General features: G+C 47.1%; 1 protein-coding gene across 8 annotated transcripts in view; it reads left to right on the top strand.

The window, feature by feature from the left end:
- The first annotated feature begins 6,716 nt into the window (after positions 1-6,716).
- NPAS2 (neuronal PAS domain protein 2) overlaps positions 6,717-21,326 on the top strand; it is a 168,102-nt gene continuing 153,492 nt past the window's right edge. For all 8 annotated transcript variants that reach the window (XM_040425044.1, XM_040425042.1, XM_040425043.1 and 5 more), the window contains exon 1: positions 6,717-7,525. In XM_040425044.1, the coding sequence (XP_040280978.1) occupies positions 7,311-7,525 (215 nt within the window). In that variant the 5' untranslated portion in view covers positions 6,717-7,310. The remainder of the gene's footprint in view (positions 7,526-21,326) is intronic.

Below are 21,326 nucleotides of genomic sequence, written 5' to 3'. Positions count from 1 at the left end.
CGTTTGCCCATGATACTTAAAGGGTTAAATGTCTGTGATTACCGTTATCGCTGGTCATGGACATTAGCCTCAGGCCTCTGCTGTTTGAAACAACAGAGACCCGGCGGCTATGACACTTGCGAGCAGGCTATCCCCATAGTACTGAACTGGAGCGCACTGCGCTTGCACGCCCAACGCTCCCATTAATTTCTATGGAAATAGCTGATTCAGCGTTCGGCTATTTCCGTCTGCCCCATAGAAATAAATGGGGGCTGTGGCAGCTCCAATTCAGTACTATGGAGAGAGCACTTGGTAGTGGCCGGACCTAGTGAAACCTGGGGTCATCTGGCCACCACCTTCCCCGCTCCGTTCTCGGTGTTAGTGGGATCTGCACCTATCAGACAATGGGGGCATATCCTAGCAATATGCCCCCATTGTCTCACATGGTAATACCCTTTTACGGGGTTAAAGGAAACCCATGACTTTTTATAATTTATCGGAAACCATTGACTTTTTAGGCTTCATAAAATGTCTGGAAAACAGAAGAGTGCAAAATGAAAGGCCCAGGCCTCATCATCCTATAGTCAGTAGGTGAGTAATAGCAGCGATGGCAGCACCAGCCATCCAGCCAATAGTAGTAGTAGGCCACAGTTCTCATTGGCTTCCGCAACATTATTATTGAAGACAAAGAGGATGAGATTGTGGACTTGATGGCTCACTCTAAGTCTGACACCATGGATTGGAACCAGGGGTCACATCATTTCTCCTACTCCTCCTCCTTGCAACTTCAGAGAATCCTTTCAGTTTCAGTTGCATCTGGTCTTTGCTGCCCCCTTCTAGCAGGGCACCTTCTTTTTTCCTAAGAAGAGAAAACCCCACCACATGCTATAGAAGATACTCAAGTCTACCTGTTGATGAGTTGTGTGAGAACAGTCAGCGTTTGGAATGCCATCAGGAGGAGGTGGAGGACTCCATGCATAGTTGAGTTGGTGGTGGTAGTAGTGGCACCTGTAGCCATGGTGTTGGTTTGAGGTACTAGGGGTTCTTATAGAAAAAACTGTGTGGTGACTAACGTGCGCCACCCTTTTATGATATATTGGATAAATCACATTCTTCAGCAGTGCAGCCTCACAGGCTGTTTTCTGTATTATTGAGGATGTGTTAAATTTACCAGTAAATAGACATTTTACCTTTCAGTTTATAAGAATGTATCTACTCAGAAGCGATTTCCCTGTCCCACAAGTCTGTCTACTATATTTTTATGGATTATAGGGAAAGATTTCTTGACAACTGCTATAACACACTAAAGTTCAAATTTCCGTTTCATTTTCCATTCTTCTGATCTGTCAGAAGAACAGAAAAAAAACAGGATCCTGTAAAAAGCATCAGTTCTGCACATGCATGTACAGTAGTACTTTTTTTTCCATCTAAAAAAATAAATCTCAGACGGAAATGGTACAAATGGATGCCAAATGTTCAACAGGATGAGTTTTTTTGTTTTTTTACAGGATCCATTTTTTTTCCTGTTGTTCTGACGGATCAGAAGAATGGAAAATGAAACGGAGATGTGAACTCTCCCTAAATAAATACTACTGTGGGGTATTTCATGTCCCTGTTTTGCAGCACTGTGTCAAGATTCAACACTCATTAATATAATTCTGACTCAATTTTTATTTTTTTTACCCAAATGAGGGTTAACAAAATGCATGAGCCTCTAGAGCAGGGATGTCCAACCAGCGGCCGACCAGCTGTTGCAAAACTTCAACTCCCAGCATGCCAGGAAAGCCTATAGCTATTAGGGCTTGCTGGGAGTTGTAGTTTTGCAATAGCTGCAGTGCAGCAGGTTGAGCATTCTTGCTCTAGAGCAGGGATCTCAAACTGCGGCCCTCCAGCTGTTGCAAAACTACAACTCCCACAATGCCCGGACAGCCTACAGGTATCAGCCTACAGCAGGGCATTGTGGGAGTTGTAGTTTTGCAATAGCTGCAGTGCAGCAGGTTGAGTATTCTTGCTCTAGAGAATATGAGCATAAACTAACAATGTATGATATGGCAGCATCAGCCAATATTTTCTGACGCGGCCTAAATTACATGTGCTCTTTCAAGCGAGAAAATATCTTGACAAGTGGATGAATCTGATCTCTTGTGCTGCCTGTTTGAGTAACCAAGAGTCCAGGCCACTGATGATAATAACATAGAAGCAGGGGTGTTACTAGGTTAAAACATTCGGGGCCTGGGCCCATGATGTTTTGTCCCAGGCCCCAAATGTCCTGCCTGCCTGTTAGATATAACTTTATTGCCGTCCTCAGGACGGCAATATGATTGAATCTAATGCACTGTAAGAGCTAGATGACCTGTGATGACCTCACAGGTCATGTGATCAGTTCTGAATGCAGTAGCTGAAAAGGACCTGCGAAGATGTCACCATCATGTGACCAGTGCAGGAGAGGACAGCTCAGCAGTGAAGAGAAGTCCTGGGAAGAAGCTGTGGTGAGGTCTGCTACATGAGGAGAGGTAAGTGAAGGGAGAGGCAGAGCAATGCTGGGAGTTATAGTTATTTACTGGGACTGTATGTTAGGGCTGAGGGGAGGGAAGTTATTTACATGGGACAGTAGGGTAAAGTGATGTTATTTACATGGGACTGAAAGTTGAGGTGGTGATGTTATTTACATGGGCATGCATGTTGGAGGTGGCTGGGGCAGGGTGATGTTATTTACATGGGACTATATGTTGAAGGTGTCTGGGGGAGGGAGTGATATTATTTACATGGGACTGAATGTTGAGGGGTAATGCTATTTACATGGGACTGCATGTTGGAGGTGGCTGGGGCGGGGGTGATTTTATTTACATGGGACCATATGTTGAAGGTGTCTGGGGGAGGGAGTGATGTTATTTACATGGGACTGAATATTGAGGTGGTGATGTTATTTATATAGGACCGTATTTTGGAGGGGACTGTAAATAGGCTTATCAGGGACTCTATGGCGGAGGAGGGAAATAATGTTATTTACATGGGACTGTATTTTGGAGGGGACTGTAAATAGGCTTATCAGGGACTCTATGGCGGAGGAGGGAAATAATGTTATTAACATGGGACTGTATGGTGGAGGGGCTGAGGAATTATAATTTCTGAGGACAGTAAACGGAGGAATATTGGTCGACTTAGAAAATTGGATCATATGCATTGGGGCTTGGGCCCCGGATCTTTAGAGACCCTAGCAACGCCCTTGCGAGAAGGTAAATTACATGTCAAAAATACTGTATATAGAAACAAAAGCTAAAAAGGCATAATGCAAAATGTTGCAAATGTTGTTGTACAAAGAAGCCACCAAGATTTAGGCTTCCCTCGCTTAGTGAATTGGATTTTATAAATAGCCCTTGAAAAAGTATATATACATCTGAAAACTGATGTTGTGTAGATTCTCCTAAACATACAGTAGTTCTAAATCTCCTATTAATGTCATGCATGTATGTACCCTTCATGGTTTGGGGAGTTGCCTCTGGTGGTTTCCTTGGTGGACAACTGTTTTGCCTGCTGTAAAATTGGGGCTGTTTATAGGGTCTTATTTCCTGTTTAGGCTAAAATGAAAGGGGTTTTCTGAGATTTTTATTGGTCAGAACCTCAGGCACAGGATAGGTCATAAATATCATTGCGGTCTGACATCTGTTCAGCTGTTTGAACTCTCTGGTGAGCGCCATGGCCTCCTTGCAGTTTACCAAGCACAGTGCGTGCTTTGAATAGCAGCTATGCTCGAGATTTCAGCTTACTGCCATTCACTTGAATGGGACTGAGGTGAACATAGGCCACGTGACCGATGGACGTCCAATATGGACCACAATATTCATTTCTAGCTATTGGCGTGAGAAAGATGGGGAGCGCACAGAACATATCTACATTTTACAAATTGCGGATCTGCAAAACATGAATACTGGCTGTGCGCGTTCTGCATTTTGCGGAACAGAACGTCCTGCCATCAATAGAACTGTCCTATCCTTGTCCATAATACGGACAAGAATAGGACATTTTCTATTAGACCTCATGCACACAACCGTGTGCCGGCCTTGCCCAACGACTGTGGGGCCGCCATCTGCGGACTCGAACCCATTCACTTGAATGGGGTCCGCAGTCTGCATCCGACAGTCAATACATGGGTAATTAAATTTATTGTTTTGTATTGCTGTGTCGCAAGTGCATTGTGTGCAAAACAATAAAATCTAAATCAACACCAAGTTTTATTTCCAAGGAAAGAAAAATCTATGAAACAGAACAAAACATAACATGTGACAGTAGAAATATTATTTAGTTATTGGATGGCCCATGTGGAGACCAATATGTTGGTCGTACAGCAGGCAAATTAAAAACTCGCTTGGGACACCATCTGAGAAACATTAGAAAGGGTTTAAAGCGAGTCTTTCACCTAAACTGACCATTATAGAACACTAACCCCATGATCTGCATTATAGTCCCCATATTGGAATGCTACTTACCATATACCGTAAGTCTCCGTCGCTTATTTTCGTAAAAAAATACGTTTATTCAATATGTTAATTAGGTTCTGAAGGTGCCCAGGAGCGGCGTTCAAGCGGCCGGTGCCCAGGCCCGTAATCGCTTTTCATATGAAACCCCTCCCCTTTCACCCCTCTGGCCCACCTTTCAGAAATCCAGCGCCAGCGCCATTCACAAGATTCGCGGCGCCTGCGCATTTCCCTCCCCATTATGGGCAGAGGCACAAGGCCGCCTAGATGTACCGGCCGGCACATGCGCATTAAACGCTCTTGTGCCTCTGCCCATAATGGGGAATAGTGATGGTCAGTTCGCAGTGTTCGCCAGCGAACACATGAGGGCTCCCATCTTTAGTTAGGTAGACTCACCCGTCCAGCGAGGTAACCCCTTTACTGAAATCAAATGCAGTCACCGGGAGCAGGCAGTTCCGAGAACAGCCGCCGGTGCCCTTCATCGGGCTGTTCTCGGAACTGCCTGCTCCCGGTGACTGCATTTGATTTCAGACCGGCTCCCGGAACAGGCACAGGTAAGGGCTTACCTGTGCATCGCCGGACGGGTGATTCTACCTTACTAAAGATGGCAGCCCGCATGTGTTCGCTGTCGAACACTGCGAACTGAACATCACTGATGGGGAATAAAGTGCGCAAGCGCGGCGAATCTTATTAACGGCCCTGGCGCTGGATTTCTGAAGAACCTAGGGCGGGCCAGAGGGGTGAAAGGGGAGGGGTTTCATATGAAAAGCGATGAGGGGCCTGGGCACCGGCCACTTGAACACAGCCCCTGGGCACCTTCAGAACCTAATTAACATATTTTCCGTCGTTAATTTTTTTTAGCAAAAATTAACGACGGACAGCTATACGGTAAGTAGCATTCCAATATGGGGACTATAATGCAGATCATGGGGTTAGTGTTCTATAATGGTCAGTTTAGGTGAAAGACTCCCTTTAAAAACTCACAATGTTTCCGCACACTGTTCAGAAAAACATAATGAAAATCCTAACGGTTTAAAAGCATGGGGAATAGCGCAATGTGAATTGGAGTGAAGGGAAGGAGATAGAAGGAAACTGAATTTATTTATTTATTAAAGGGATTCTGTCACCTCTTTTTACCCTATAGAGATGCGGACATGCACGGCTAGATCGCCGCTAGCATGGCCACAATATACCTGTCCTATGTCTCTAAATGGTTTTATTGCGTGTAAAAAAAATGATTTTATATATATATGTAAATCAGCCTGGTAAGGAGCCCAAGGGGCTGCACTAACCGTTCTGGAGCCCAGTCATGCCCCCCTGTAAAGGAGCCCAGCACCGCCTGTATCCAGGAATCTCCTCCTTGCTCACAAAGTCAGATCGCCGTAATCTTGCGCATGCGGGAGCTCGCGCATGCGCAGTGTCGGCATAGTGTTCATTCCTTGTGCTGGCATCAGCCTCAGGGAAGGAACTGTGCATGGGCGAGCTCGCGCACTGCGAAATTACGGCGATCTGACTTCGTATATTCTTTCTGTGTCCGTTCTGTTTTTTTTGCGGACCATATACGGAACCATTCATTTCAATGGGTCCGCAAAAAAAATAAATGGAAGTTACTCCGTGTGCATTCTATTTCCGTATGTCCGTATTTCCGTTCTGCAAAAAATAGAACATGTCCTATTATTGCCCGCATTATGGACAAGGATAGGAATGTTCTATCAGGGGCCAGCTGCTCCGTTCCGCAAAATACGGAATGCACACAGACGCCATCCGTATTTTTTTTTGCGGATCCGTTTTTTGCGGACCGGAAAATACATACGATTGTGTGCATGAGGCCTAAAACGTGTATAACATCCCCATATGGCCTTGAGAAAGTTGAGATGGTGAAACCGGTTGGGTTTTAAGATTTTTTATGCATAACCACAAGATTTTAATTCTGTCCGTGTAATTGTAAGCGTGTTAAATAAACTACATCGGATGCCACCCAGAACACTTGTTTCTTTTCCAATTCTGTGCAGGAAAGTCCCAGCTTCCATGAAGCAAAGGAAGGGACATACTGAAAGGAATGACAGAGTGGAATGCCCATAGACTTTAACAGGAGTGTGGAATGCTGCAGCTCTGCACCAGCTGGAGGAGAGAAAGAGGCAAGCTCCAATCCAGCTTCTCCTCACACTGACTGATCTGGACTTTGCCAGAATCCTGCTTAATTATTATTATTATAATTATATTATATATTATAATTAATTATTGTTGTCATTGCTTTCCTCTTCTATGCCGGGAACATCCGTCCTGTGCTTTGTGCTCCTGGTGTCGGGGGCAGACACTGCGTCGTCTCTGCTGCTCCATGAGCCTGGTCTGAGCAGAGCTCTGCACCTCTCCAGTCCCTGCCTTCTCCTCCTCTTCGCCTTGGATCCTCGCCTGTCTTCTCCTCCTCCCACACAGCAGAAAAAAGGTCACGTATGTTGGGAGAAATATGTAGGTCAGTGGAACATTTCCTGCACTTGTGCCTGAGCCCAGCTGACACCCCTGCACCAGACTCCTCTCATAGACTTGTATTATTCCTGACCCAATTCCACAGCGAGCAGACACCCACACACTCCTGCCTACGAGCAGCACCCCCCTCTATTATTTCCAGTGGCATTGGTGCCATATGTCAGCTGGCCACCCACTCAGTGGGGTAACATGCCCTTGGCTGGCACAAGGACCATAACTTTGTAGAAATGCAGCCTGTACCTGGGATTTGTGCCATTGCTCCAATAAGCGGAGCTATCATTGCGAGGAGTCGAGGATCGTGCATATCGCTGTCACTGCCTGTGTGCTGCAGGAGCCTGGAGCTGGCACCACCGCGCCCGGTCTCTCATCATGAGATACAGAGGCAAAAGCAGTAAAACCCACGGGACCCCCGACTCCAGCAGCAGCAGCAGCCAGACTTTATCCCCGGACCCTACTACCCCCGGGGAAGCGAGGAGCCGCTGCCGGCCGTCTGCCCCTCAGCTCGCCTCTGCGGACAGCAGCACAGTCAGCCCGAAGTGTAACCCCCAAACTGCCCAGCGTCCAGAACTGAGCGGAGCGGGCAGGTGAGTGTTCAGCATGCTGACTGGAAAATGCTAGGGACAGAGGAGCTCTGGAATTGTGTCTGTAAGAAATGCCTGCCCTTCCTTCCGTTTCCCTGCACTTTTATATACTTAATCCAGGGTCATGGCTTCCCTGTGCACTTGTATACAGTTGTGGCAACAGATGGTGCCCACATTGCCAGTCCAGTAGGCATTTATTTCTCGATTTGTTTTTGTTTTTTTTTGTTGTTAAAGGGCTTCTGTCACCCCACTAAAGTCCTTTTTTTTTTTGGCTAGTTAAATTCCTTATACTGCGCTATATGAATATATAATGTTCTTAGGAGGACGCTCGCTCGGCCGCTCCTTCCTCAGTGCGCCTGCGCCGGGTGTAGATGTGACGTCAATGGCGCAGGCGCATTGAGGATGGAGCGGCTGAGCGAGCGTCCTCCTCTCAGTGCGCCTGCGCCGACTGAAGACAGGTACGGCGCAGGCGCCAGATTTTGAACGCAGACTGGGCCAGCCAGAGGACGAGCACGTTCGCTGGTCCTGTCAATCAACATGAGGAAGGGGCGTCATTATGAAAGGAGGATGCGGCTGCTACCATCAAGTAGCCGCCCTACTTGCTGGTAGAGAGCTCATTTACATATTATAAAAGTCAGTTTTTTGAAGAAACTGCTGAAGGAAAGTGAGTAAGAGCATTATATATTCATATATCGCAGTATAATGAATTTAACTAGCCAAAAAAAACAAAAATGACTTTAAAGGGCTTTTGTCACCCCACTAAAGGGGTTGTCCGGATTCACATCTGAACATTTCTTTCTCTGATGCTCCCCCTGTTTTGTTTACATTTTTACATTGCTAGGCGGAGGCTTCCGCCTAGCAGTGTTTCCGGGGACGTCATAGGCACTAATGGACGGTCTTGATGCTGCCCTAGGCTGTTTTACAGGCCAGGGAAGTGCTAAAAACCACCCATTAGAAGCCACCGCCTAGCATAGCCCGGTACGTCGCCAGATCTGAAGAAAAAGCCCTTGTCCTGCGCGATAAATGAAATGCTCCAATACTCCACTCATGGGGGACGGATCCGTTTTGTCATAAAGGCTGCGAACCTAGACAACACCTTTAAATTAAATAACAAACATGCCCAACTAGCCGGGGTACAGTCAGGATAGCTACTTTCATAACCCCAAAAAGGAGGACATCATACCCAGGACAGTGGGTGACGATACTACAACACGCAGAATAGAAACCATCATCTATATAGAAATCTATACGATAAATGATTATTTTACTCACCAAACTTCTCGTCTACCAGTGATATTTGAAAGGGTTTTTAAAAGGGATTTTTATTTTTTACTGATCCTGTCCTCTGGGTTTTAGACCCCCACCGATCAAATAGAGGATAGGTCATCAGTAAAAAAAAAAAATCTCAGAAAACCCTTTAAACTCCTTTCCTCACTGCCTCCAATGCCTGGACATTATAGGAAGTAAAAGGACTGAACTACAACTACAACTGAGAGGAGGTATAGGAGGAGAGAACTGCAACTCCCAGCATGTATGGGCTTCAGTGAGGCCGAAGTTGTGTGAGACTTCGGTGAAGAAGTTCGGCCTTCGATTCTACAACTTTAGAAACCTTTTCAAACAGCAATCTGAAGTCTGCTCCAGGACTGACTGGTACCTCGGTACAGAAGCCGACTTCAGATTGCTGTTTTAAAATGTTTTTTTTTAAAGTTGTAGAATTGATAACCAAACTTCTTCAAGTCTTGCGTGAGACAAAGTTGACCTCAACAAAGCCCATACATTGTAATGTTTTACGGAGACAGGTCTCTGTACGGCATTAAAACAAAGTTAGGGAACGAATCGACTTTGGATCTTGGTCCACACAGCGATTTGCTCACCGCTAAGCCATACTTCCCAACTTTTGAAAAGAAGAGGGACACTATGTGCGGCGAGCACATTTTTTCAGCACTAGGACACACCTCTAAGTCCGCCCAAAATATAACTATACACCTAATCTCACCCAGTCCCCTAAATGCCCCAACATAGTAATTATTCCCCCTTTATGCCACCACACAGTACTTATGCCCACATTGTGCCCCCTTCACAGATTATGCCCAGATATGTGCCTCTCTCACAGAAATTATCACATATACGTGCCCTCTCACAGTATCCGTGCCCAGATATGTGCCCCCTCACAGTAGTTATGGCCAGATGTGTGCCCCCTCACAGTAGTGATGCCTAGATATGTGCCCCCTCACAGTAGTTGCGCCCACATATGTGCCCCCTCACAATAGTTATGCCAACATATGTGCACCTCACATTTATGCCCAGATATAAGCTCCCTCACACAAGCGATGCCCAGATATGTGCCCCCTCACTGTAATATGCCCAGATATGTGCCCCCTCATTATGCCCAGTTATGTGCTACCTCACAGTAATATGCCCAGTTATGTGCCCTACATCAATAAGTGATAAGATCAGAATATATCATCACTTCCTAATGGGTGAGGATCTTCTCTATCACAGGAGTAAAAGCGGCAGCTGATGGTAGAACTACTGTACAACTCTGCCCTGTTCAGTGACTGTGCCGCGCTACCAGATACATGTGCTTTGGGCTTGCATTGTTCTCCTCCATTGAGTGGTGCCTACAAGCTTCTTGTCATCATGGCAGCAACCTGAAAGATGTCCTGTGTGCAGTGACGTTATCAATGTGCGCAGTGGTGGACTGAAGTGTGCACTTTTTCTATGCGGGAGACCATTATGCTGCACGCATGCCGATTTGACCTCTCAGTTGGGTGGTACACAGAGGTCACAATTGTATTTTTTAAAGAATTAAGAATACTCCGCTTAGCATTTTTGAGTAGTGTTTTTAGCTAAGGAGGAGTGTGAAATGAGACACCAGCTGACTATTTCTTTTTCTGGCCAGAACTTTTTTATTGTTTTACATACAACTTAGGCTACTTTCACACTAGCGTTTACTGGATCCAGCAGGGTTCAGCTAAAACGCTTCCGTTACTGATAATACAACCGTCTGCAGCTGTTATGAACGGATCCGGTTGTATTATCTGTAACATAACAAATACGGATCTGTCATGAACTCCATTGAAAGTCAATGGAGGACGGATCAGTTTTCTATTGTGTCAGATTGTGTCAGAGAAAACTGATCCGTCCCCATTGACTTGCATTGGGGGTCATGACATCTTGCTCCGTATCCCAGGACGGAAAGCAAACTACAACATGTTGCGGTTTGCTCTCCGGTATGGGAACGCAACTAAATGGAACAGAATGCATTTTGGAGCATTCCATTCTGTTCAGTTCAGTTTCGTCCCTGTTGACAATGAATGGGGACAAAACTAAAGTGTTTTTTTTCCCCGGTATTAAGTAGGGATCGACCGATATTGATTTTTTAGAGCCGATACCGATAATCTGTGAACTTTCAGGTCGATAGCCTATAATTTATACCGATATTCTGTGAATGTTCATTTCTGAAAAAAAAAAATCCTACACAAATCTGCTGAAAATGAATGTTTATTGTTAACGTGTAGTTTTTTTTTTTGTAAATCTTTGTTTTTCATTTATACTTAATGTGGCGAAAACCAACCTCGCCACTGGGTTTTGGAGAGGCCTGTTTACCAGCCTCTTGCCTCAGGATTATAGCCCATACTAACTTTAAAGGAGCAGACAGACCGGCCGCACAGCTTAAATCTGTCTTTGCAATTGTATTTTGTTATGTGAGGGTACCCAGATAGCTAATTGTATTGTATTTGTGTATTCTGAGTGCCATTCACCTAATGATATGCACTCAGACTTGAGCTATCTGGGAATATGTTAAATGTCTGTGTTTGCTGTGGGGGTGTGACATTGTGTGTATGGGTGGTGATTTCTGTCCGGTTGTCCCCACATGTGTATTGGCGATTTCCCTTTGTCTTGAGAGATAATTGGATTACTCCTCGGGTGTCTCCAGGGCAGAGAGGAGGAAACCATGATGCATTGTGGGGATGTGTTGTGTCTGTGTATCCTGAGTGCTACGTGTCTGTCCTGTGTCACAGTCTTCATTCTGGTCCCCTAGGGGCGTGTCCACCAGATGGGGACCTGTATAAATACGGGCGGGTAGCCCTCAATAAAGGGTGCTGCTTTATACCTTCATGAAGTCTTGGCTCATGTTTGGGGAATGCGATAACTACACTCTTGGGGATTGCTATATCACAATACTCCCCTGAGTATAAGCTCTTGTAAGAGCTTGTTCCTGGTTCCTGTCTCTGGATTTAGGAGAGGTTCACCCACTGTAGCCTGGAGCCTTGTCGTAGGTCCAGGGTGGGTAGGAGACGGCGAGACCTCCACCAAGCTTCGGCGGTTCGTGGGGTCTGCAGCGCTGACGGTGTCAAGTGGAGTGCTTGGAGTCCTCTGGAAGCACTAGGAGCATCTATCGACGGTGGTACCCGGTCGGGGTGCTAGGCGTTCCGTTACATTGGTGGCAAGCAGTGGGATGGCGTCCTAGTGTGAGGAGAAGCAGCTCGGAGACACCGTTCGTGGAGTATATTGAGGGCAACGCTAGTATCCGTACAGCGCCCCAGGCTACAGCAATATGGATGCCGTTGGTTCCTGCACAGCATTCCATGAGGAAGATCACCCGGATTACAGGGATGCCGAGCGGAAAGGCGTATGGCACCAGGCCCTGGAGGACGTGCAGCGTCGGAGGGGTGAGAGTCTTCCCAGTGAGGAGCAGAGATTGCGAATGCGATTGGCGCTGCGACTACCTCTATTGGGAGAGAAACCATTGACGGAGTGGGTGTCAGAGCTTGAGACACTGGTATGGCAGCAAACCTGGCTGGATGACGCTTACCAAGCACTATGGTGGGACACAGTACGACAGTCTCCATGGATGGAGGAGTACGCCAAGCCCGAAGGTGAGGAATATAATTGCCCTGGGTTATTGTGGGAGTCTTTTGAAGACATTGACTTTGGGAGCACAGAAGAGTCTAGATTTTGGGACATTACTGACTACAGGTGGGACTTGCACAATTGGCCTACAACTAGTGGGGTGAGGGCAGATCTGACCTTTCTGGTCCAAAGGAAGTGGGAGCTGGAGCAAGATTATCAACAGTTGTTTCGCTCCATTCAAGCCCAGTGCAAGATACAAGACAGTTGGATATCAGGCCCAGACCTGCAGCCCTTCCCCTGGCAAGTCACAGCTGAGGTATCCCTTACTTCCTCACCAACTGTGGAGGTAGGGGACTTCATAGACTGGTACTGGGAGGAACCCCAGTCGGCAGCTGGAGATGGGACCGTAGTCACTCCACCGTCCCAACAGGGTGTCTGGGCAGGCGGCCCAGATCCCCAACTGCCACTGGGAGTACAGGGAGAGGAGATCGTCGGTCCCTCATCTCTGCAACAACCAGAATCACTGATAGTGGAGACAGCCGGTCTCACTACCCAGCGGCAGTATACTCTACAGGGAGAGGAGACAGCCGGTCTCTCTCCCCAGCGGCAGATGGGGTATCCAGAGGAGGGGGTAAGTGATAGCCCCCCTCCACAGCTCTCTCCCAGCCCAATACTGAGGGTAGTGGGTAAGGCTTTAAACCCCACTGACCCCTCTCCAGCAGAAGAGCTGGCATCTGGGCAAAGCGCAGTCGGCCTCTGCCCACCAAGTACCTACAGCTCCAAGCTAGAGAACCACAAGGAAGCAAGGAGTCGCAGATGCCCACTCAACAGCTGGGGACATACAAAACAGAGCCAGGCCCCAAAATTCAACAGGTCCAGTATTGGGTTGTGGTTGGACTGCCAGACTAATTCAGGTACTGACCGTGAGGTCAGGTATCTGGTTAGTCTTCCCTGGGAGGGGGAGATGTGTGGCGAAACCAACCTCGCCACTGGGTTTTGGAGAGGCCTGTTTACCAGCCTCTTGCCTCAGGATTATGGCCCATACTAACTTTAAAGGAGCAGACAGACAGGCCGCACAGCTTAAATCTGTCTTTGCAATTGTATTTTGTTATGTGAGGGTACCCAGATAGCTAATTGTATTGTATTTGTGTATTCTGAGTGCCATTCACCTAATGATATGCACTCAGACTTGAGCTATCTGGGAATATGTTAAATGTCTGTGTTTGCTGTGGGGGTGTGACATTGTGTGTTTGGGTGGTGATTTCTGTCCGGTTGTCCCCACATGTGTATTGGCGATTTCCCTTTGTCTTGAGAGATACTTGGATTACTCCTCGGGTGTCTCCAGGGCAGAGAGGAGGAAACCATGATGCATTGTGGGGATGTGTTGTGTCTGTGTATCCTGAGTGCTACGTGTCTGTCCTGTGTCACAGTCTTTATTCTGGTCCCCTAGAGGCGTGTCCACCAGATGGGGACCTGCATAAATACGGGCGGGTAGCCCTCAATAAAGGGTGCTGCTTTATACCTTCATGAAGTCTTGGCTCATGTTTGGGGAATGCGATAACTACACTCTTGGGGATTGCTATATCACAATACTCCCCTGAGTATAAGCTCTTGTAAGAGCTTGTTCCTGGTTCCTGTCTCTGGATTTAGGAGAGGTTCGCCCACTGGAGCCTGGAGCCTTGTCGTAGGTCCAGGGTGGGTAGGAGACGGCGAGACCTCCACCATGCTTCGGCGGTTCGTGGGGTCTGCAGCGCTGACGGTGTCAAGTGGAGTGCTTGGAGTCCTTTGGAAGCACTAGGAGCATCTATCGACGGCGGTACCCGGTCGGGGTGCTAGGCGTTCCGTTACACTTAATTTTTTGGTGTTTTCGTTTTTAATAAATATATTTTTTTTAACTAACTTTTAGCCCCCTTAGGCCCCTTTCACACGGGCGAGTTTTCCGCGCAGATGCAATACGTGAGTTGAACGCATTGCACCCGCACTGAATCCGGACCCATTCATTTCTATGGGGCTGTGCACATGAGCGGTGATTTTCACGCATCACTTGTGCGTTGCGTGAAAATCGCAGCAAGCTCTATTTTGTGCGTTTTTTACGCAATGCAGGCCCCATAGAAGTGAATGGGGCTGCGTGAAAATCGCAAGCATCCGCAAGCAAGTGCGGATGCGGTGCGATTTTCACGCACGGTTGCTAGGAGACGATCGGGATGGAGACCCGATCATTATTATTTTCCCTTATAACATGGTTATAAGGGAAAATAATAGCATTCTGAATACAGAATGCATAGTAAAATAGGGCTGGAGGGGTTAAAAAAAAATAAAAAAGAATTTAACTCACCTTAATCCACTTGTTCGCGCAGCCGGCATCTCCTTCTGTCTTTATCGTAGTGATATCATCAAAGGTCCTTTTCCTCACAGATGAAGACAGAAGAGAAGACGGTTGCGCGAACAAGTGGTTAAGGTGAGTTAAATTTTTATTTAATTTTTTTAACCCCTCCAGCCCTATTGTACTATGCATTCTGTATTCAGAATGCTATTATTTTCCCTTATAACCATGTTATAAGGGAAAATAATGCAATCTACACAACACCTAACCCAAACCTGAACTTCTGTGAAGAAGTTCGGGTCTGGGTACCACAGTCAGTTTTTTATCACGCGCGTGCAAAACGCATTGCACCCGGACCTTATCCGGACAAAAAAAAGGCCTTAGGGACTAGAACCCTTGTCCTATTCACCCTGATAGATCTCTATCAGGGTGAATAGGACCTCACACTGTCCCTGCTGCTCTGTGCTTTGTACACACAGCAGCAGGGAGCCGACTATGGCAGCCAAGGCTTCAATAGCGTACTGGCTGCCATGGTAACCGATCGGAGCCCCAGGATTACACTGCTGGGGCTCCGATGGGAACTGCCAATGAGGCGGAGGGGAGAGGGGACCCTGTGGCCACTGCCACCAATGATTAATACTGGGGGACTTGGGTGGGGGGGCGCACTGCGCCACCAATGTTTTTAATACTGGGGCGGGGCGCACTGTGCCACCAATGAAGATAACTCTCTCAATAATTCATATACAGGAGGCGGGAGCTGGCTGCAGAATCGCGATCCGTGTTCCCGATTCGTTATCGGAATATCGGCAAAATAGATGCCGATACCGATAACTTTCAAAATCCGTAAAATCGGCCGATAATATCGGTAAAACCGATAATCGGTCGATCCCTAGTATTAAGCCCCTATGACGGATCTCAATACCGGAAAACTAAAACGCTAGTGTGAAAGTAGCCTTAGGCTACTTTCACACTCGCGTTTTGGGCGGATCTGTCATGGATCTGCAAAAACCGATCCATTACAATAATACAACCGCATGCATCCGTCATGAACTGATCCGTTTGTATTATCTGTAACATAGCCAAGACGGAGCCAGAACTTTTTTTATTGTTTTACATACAACTTAGGCTACTTTCACACTAGCATTTACTGGATCCGTCAGGGTTCAGCAAAAACGCTTCCGTTACTGATAACACAACCGTCTGCTTCCGTTATGAACGGATCCAGTTTTATTATCTGTAACATAACAAAGACGGATCTGTCATGAACTCCATTGAAAGTCAATGGGATACGGATCTGTTTTCTATTGTGCCAGATTTTGTCAGAGAAAACGGATCCATCCCTTTTGACTTACATTGTGTGCCAGGACGGATCCGTTTGGCTCAGTTTCGTCAAGTGGACAGCAAAAAGCTGCAAGCAGTGTTTTGATATCCGCCTCCAGAGCGGAATGGAGACTGAACGGAGGCAAACTGATGCATTCTGAGCGGATCCTTTTCCATTCAAAATGTATTAGGGCAAAACGGATCCGTTTTGGACCGCTTGTGAGAGCCCTGAACGGATCTCACAAAGGGAAAGCCAAAACGTGAGTGTGAAAGTAGCCTTAACCTCTTCAGGACACATGACGTACTGGTACGGCATGTTGTCCCGGTACTTAAAGGGATTCTGTCACCAGGTTTCACCCCTGTCAGCTAAACATATGCTGATGTTCAGGGCCTCATCACGATTCCTAATGTGGGCTTATAAATGTGATCTGTAGCCTTATTTTGCTAAAAAACAGCTTTTACTAACCTGTCAGTCAAAGAAATAAGGTGCCCAAGGGGATGTGAAGTGATGCAAGGTGCCGGCCGCACCCGCCGCCGTTCGTGCCCAGCGCCGCCTTTCCAGACTTCTGCGCCGCCTCCTAATCCTCTGTGCCGCCTCTCGCTCTCCCTCCCTCCTCCTCCTGCTGTAGGATCTCGCGCGTGCGCACAGGGCTCTGAGAGGCTGGCGCCAGGTGCAGGTCATTCAGGGGGTTGAGCGAAGTGCCGGCGCATGCGCATGCTCACTTCGCTGTAAGAAGGCAAATGGAGAAGTCCGCACGGGCGCATCAGACAGAGCCCTGTGCGCACGCGCGAGATCTTACAGTAGGAGGGGGAGGGAGGGAGAGAGGCGGCACAGAGGATTAGGAGGCGGCGCAGAAGTCTGGAAAGGCGGCGCTGGGCACGAACGGCGGCGGGTGCGGTCGGCACCTTGCATCACTTCACATCCCCTTGGGCACCTTATTTCTTTGACTGACAGGTTAGTAAAAGCTGTCTTTTAGCAAAATAAGGCTACAGATCACATTTATAAGCCCACATTAGGAATCGTGATGAGGCCCGCGGGCGGTGATCGGAACAAGGTGCCTGCTCAAATCATTGAGCAGGCACCTTGGCTCAATGCCCAGGGGGGTCCTGTGACCCCCCCGTGTCGGCGATCGCCACAAACCGCAGGTCAATTCAGACCTGCGGTTTGCGGCTTTCTATGTTGCGGCGGGCGGCGGTGCCATCGGGTCCCCGTGGGGCTGTAGGGGTGTATCAGTGCAGCAGAAATGTAGTTTTAAAGAATGAGGCCAGATATGAACATATATCAGTCTCTGTTAGTGAGACATTGAATAGCAGTGGATTTCAAGTGCAATTTTCTGGCACCAGAAAGGGATATAGAGGCAGTTTGAATAGCTACAGTTTAGCACTTGCAAGTATAGATATTCACTATCAGGTCCAGATGTTAGCTTTAACTGGCCTAGTGTTCAGGTGATGGGTCTTAGCTGTAGTCCCTCATTTTCCAGCAGTGTCTTTGATGTAGGTGTCAGCTGGTCACTCTGCTGTCTGACTTCGTATGGATTTATTTAAGGACGTGATTTTAGTTGTTCTTTCTTAAGAATGCTTCACAGGAGCTTCCTGGCAGCAAGCAGGACCATACCACTCCTACAAAGAGGGGAGGAACAGGGTGGTTAGTCCTGTTCCTTGCCAACCTTTGCAATCCATTTCCTTAACTGGTAATTATGGCCAAAACATACAATATACAGTACATAACAATACAAAACTATTTACAGTAATTGCAGATACTGCCAGGTTTGGGGTACTGCATATGTCCAGGTAAAAGATTAGGGCCACATACGGTTGTGTTCAAAATAATAGCAGTCAGACATCACTAACCTGATCAATCACTGTTTTTGGTAGAAATTATATTTCTAAATGGCAAATAATTTACTAGCAGGTGTAGTAGAGTAATATAAACCCAACAGTCATTACATACATGCATGCTGCTGATTCTGTGTAATTCAATCACTTATTGAAAGGGGCATGTTCAAAATAATAGCAGTGTGGAGTTCAATGAGTGTGGCCATTCATTCTTTGAAAAACAGGTGGCAATTATTGCCCTTATTTAAGGAAGGAAGGCAGCAAATGTACATGCTGGTTACAGTGCATTTCTCACTGAAATTCTGAGGAAAATGGGTCATTCCAGACATTGTTCAGAAGAACAGTGTACCTTGATTAAAAAGTTGATTGGAGAGGGGAAAATATATAAAGAAGTGCAGAAAATGATAGGCTGCTCAACTAAAATGATTGCAAATGCTTTAAAATGGCAACCAAAACCTGAAAGACGTGGAAGAAAGAGAAAAACTTCCATTCGAATGGATAGAAGAATAGCCAAAATGGCAAGGACTTAACCAACAATCAGCTCCAGGAAGATCAAAGAAGGTCTAAAGTTACCTGTGAGTACTGTTACAATTAGAAGAGGCCTATGTGAAGCCAAGATATCTGCAAGAAGCCTCCGCAAAGTCCCACTGTTGAAAAAAAGAAATGTGAAGAGGTTACAATTTGACAAAGAGCACATTGACAGGCCTAAAGAGACATGACGAGTGTATTGGTTATTCCTGTTCGTCCCCTGTATACCTCTTTTTTGCTTTTATTATCCCTTTACCCCCCAATAGATTTCCAACCCAGCGTTCTACCACCCATCCATCCGTTAATAAAACTCGGACACCAAGCTGGAATAAATTGACCACAGCAGCCGTTTATTAGCATAAATTATATAAATAACCATAACCACTTAGTTATCAAAAACATAAACATAACCATTACATCCGAGGGAAGTCCTTGAAGCCCCAAAACTGAGTTACCCCACCGGGGTGAGCCATCTTGCCTCCAGCCGTTGCACGCCAGCTCGGAAGCACCACTGAATGGCCCCCTTTACTTCCGCCACAACTGCTTGCCCACCATGGGAATCCAGCCCCAAACTTGGAGCCCTCCCAATATCCTCACCTGCGAATATCACCAACTTCATGGACCCCCCACCGCCATAGCCGCCGTGACAAACACCCTTTCCCCTTACACCCTGTCTCTGCCAACCCCCGATACCAACTCCCAGTACAAATATACTGGGGCTCTCGGATAACTCGAATATCCCAATCGTAGGGCGGGTGGGTGGGAGCTATCTAACCTCTCCTAAAATGGCTACCTTCTTCCCCACTTTCCCCCTTTTTACCCCTAGCTCTCCACCCCTACCCTCAAACTGGCCAATCCTACCCCCCCATAAATTACCTAGCCCAACCCATCCAACTCCCTGACCTATCCCTATTCCCTGGGGTCTCACTAACCAAACCCCCGTCATGTGGCCTCCCCTAAGGGCTCTGCCCCCCAAGTCCGGCCATTACTTGATGAGGGTATTGGTGATTCCCGTTCGTCCCCTGTATACCTCTTTTTTCCTTTTATTAACCCCTTACCCCCCCCCAATAGATTTCCAACCCATCGTTCTACCCCCCATCCACCCGTTAATAAAACTCGGACACCAAGCTGGAATAAATTGGCCACAGCAGACGTTTATTAGCATAAATTATATAAATAACCATACATAACCATAACCACTTAGTTATCAAAAACATAAACATAACCATTACTTCCGGGGGAGGACCTTGAAGCCCCAAAACTGAGTTGCCCCACCGGGTGAGCCATCTTGCCTCCAGCCGTACCTCAGAAGCACCACTGAGTTGCCCCTTTTACTTCCACCTCAACTGCTCGCCCACCATGGGAGTCCAGCCCCAACCGTGGAGCCCTTCCAATACCCTCATCTGCGAATATCACCAACTTCAAGGACCCCCCACCGCCACCAACGCACAGATTTGACCCTACCACGCCAAACTCCACATATCCAACCCAACAGCATTGAGATGCACTCCGCTGGACCGCCAAAATCCCCCAACGCCCTTCTCCAGCTCCATATGTCTAACTGCCACCGCCCCATTCCTGGCCATAAAATGACCTATCGTCCTATTAACTTTAACTCTGGCCCTATTGACAGCATCCACCGACCTAGCGCCCCTCCAAACCATCCTCGGGACTATGTCTGACCAGACAGTCACTAACTTGGGGAACAACCCCACAACCTCAACATGTCAAATTTGATGTCCCTCACCAGCTCCCGAAATGGCCGCGCCTCCAAATCATTCCCATCCGTGTGCACCACTAACACATCCGGTGCCCTATTCTGCTTAACAAAACGGTGCACCTCCGGAAGCACCCTGCTCCACACCATACCCCTACAACCCAGCCACCTTACCACAGCCACCCACCGATCAAGACCTAGCTGCTGACTATCCAGCCGAACTGCTGCCCGGAGGGCCCCCAAAAGACATAAGAATGTCTTAATATCCACACCAGAGCGGGTACTGCGCCTGTAATGAGAAATAGACGCAAAGAACAATACTGCTAACAACATCTGCAAGGAAAACCATCATCATCCCCCAACCTCCTTAACTACAAACGATTCAACCGAATATAGGACTTAAAACGAGCCGATTCCCAACGCCCAATACGCTTTATGACCTCATCACCCAACCCCATCTTAGCCGCCTCTGTCGCTGCACCGATTCTGAACGAATGGCTCGAATACCCTGCTTGACCCAACCTATATAAACACAACGCGAAAACTGCTGAAAACTGAAAACAGGATCAAAAGGATCCATCATCGAGCACTAACAACGGCCACACCCCAACTTTCAATTCCGCCCATACTCCCGCATACAATGGACTGGACACATTACACAGTCCGGAATAGCAAACAAAACCACCCTCCGTCCCTTTCCCTCCACATCCGTCTTTTAACGGCGTATCACAAATTCTACCCTATCATGGAAAAAATACATCTGCAAAAAAGGGGGGTTAGTCAGCACCTCCCAGTGCGCAGGTGCACGCTGCCATGGCAAAGACCTAGAAGAAAAAAAGACAATGCAGCAGCACCCTGCAAATCAGATAAAGTACAACAATGCCATAGTCACAAAAATTATGATTACAAAAATTATAGTATTTAGTGTTAGGACCCGTCTAACAGAGATCGCCTTGACGTACGGCAGACGGGCTCAGATGGTTTTGTACAAAATGCATTTGCCAAGCATCTCTCTTTATAAATAAGCTTAGCATTAGCACTATAATTTTTGTAATTATAATTTTTGTGACTATGGCATTGTTGTACTTTATCTGATTTGCAGGGTGCTGCTGCATTGTCTTTTTTTCTTCATGGAATAAATCCATGTCATCCCTCAACAACCCTCCCTGCCATCTCACTGTCAGACAAACAGCTCCCCTAAGCATAACGCTCCAAAGAATGCC

Source organism: Bufo bufo, chromosome 3, assembly GCF_905171765.1.
Source record: "Bufo bufo chromosome 3, aBufBuf1.1, whole genome shotgun sequence".
NCBI classification, from domain to species: domain Eukaryota; kingdom Metazoa; phylum Chordata; class Amphibia; order Anura; family Bufonidae; genus Bufo; species Bufo bufo.
This window is presented reverse-complemented; position numbering and strand designations above follow the sequence as displayed.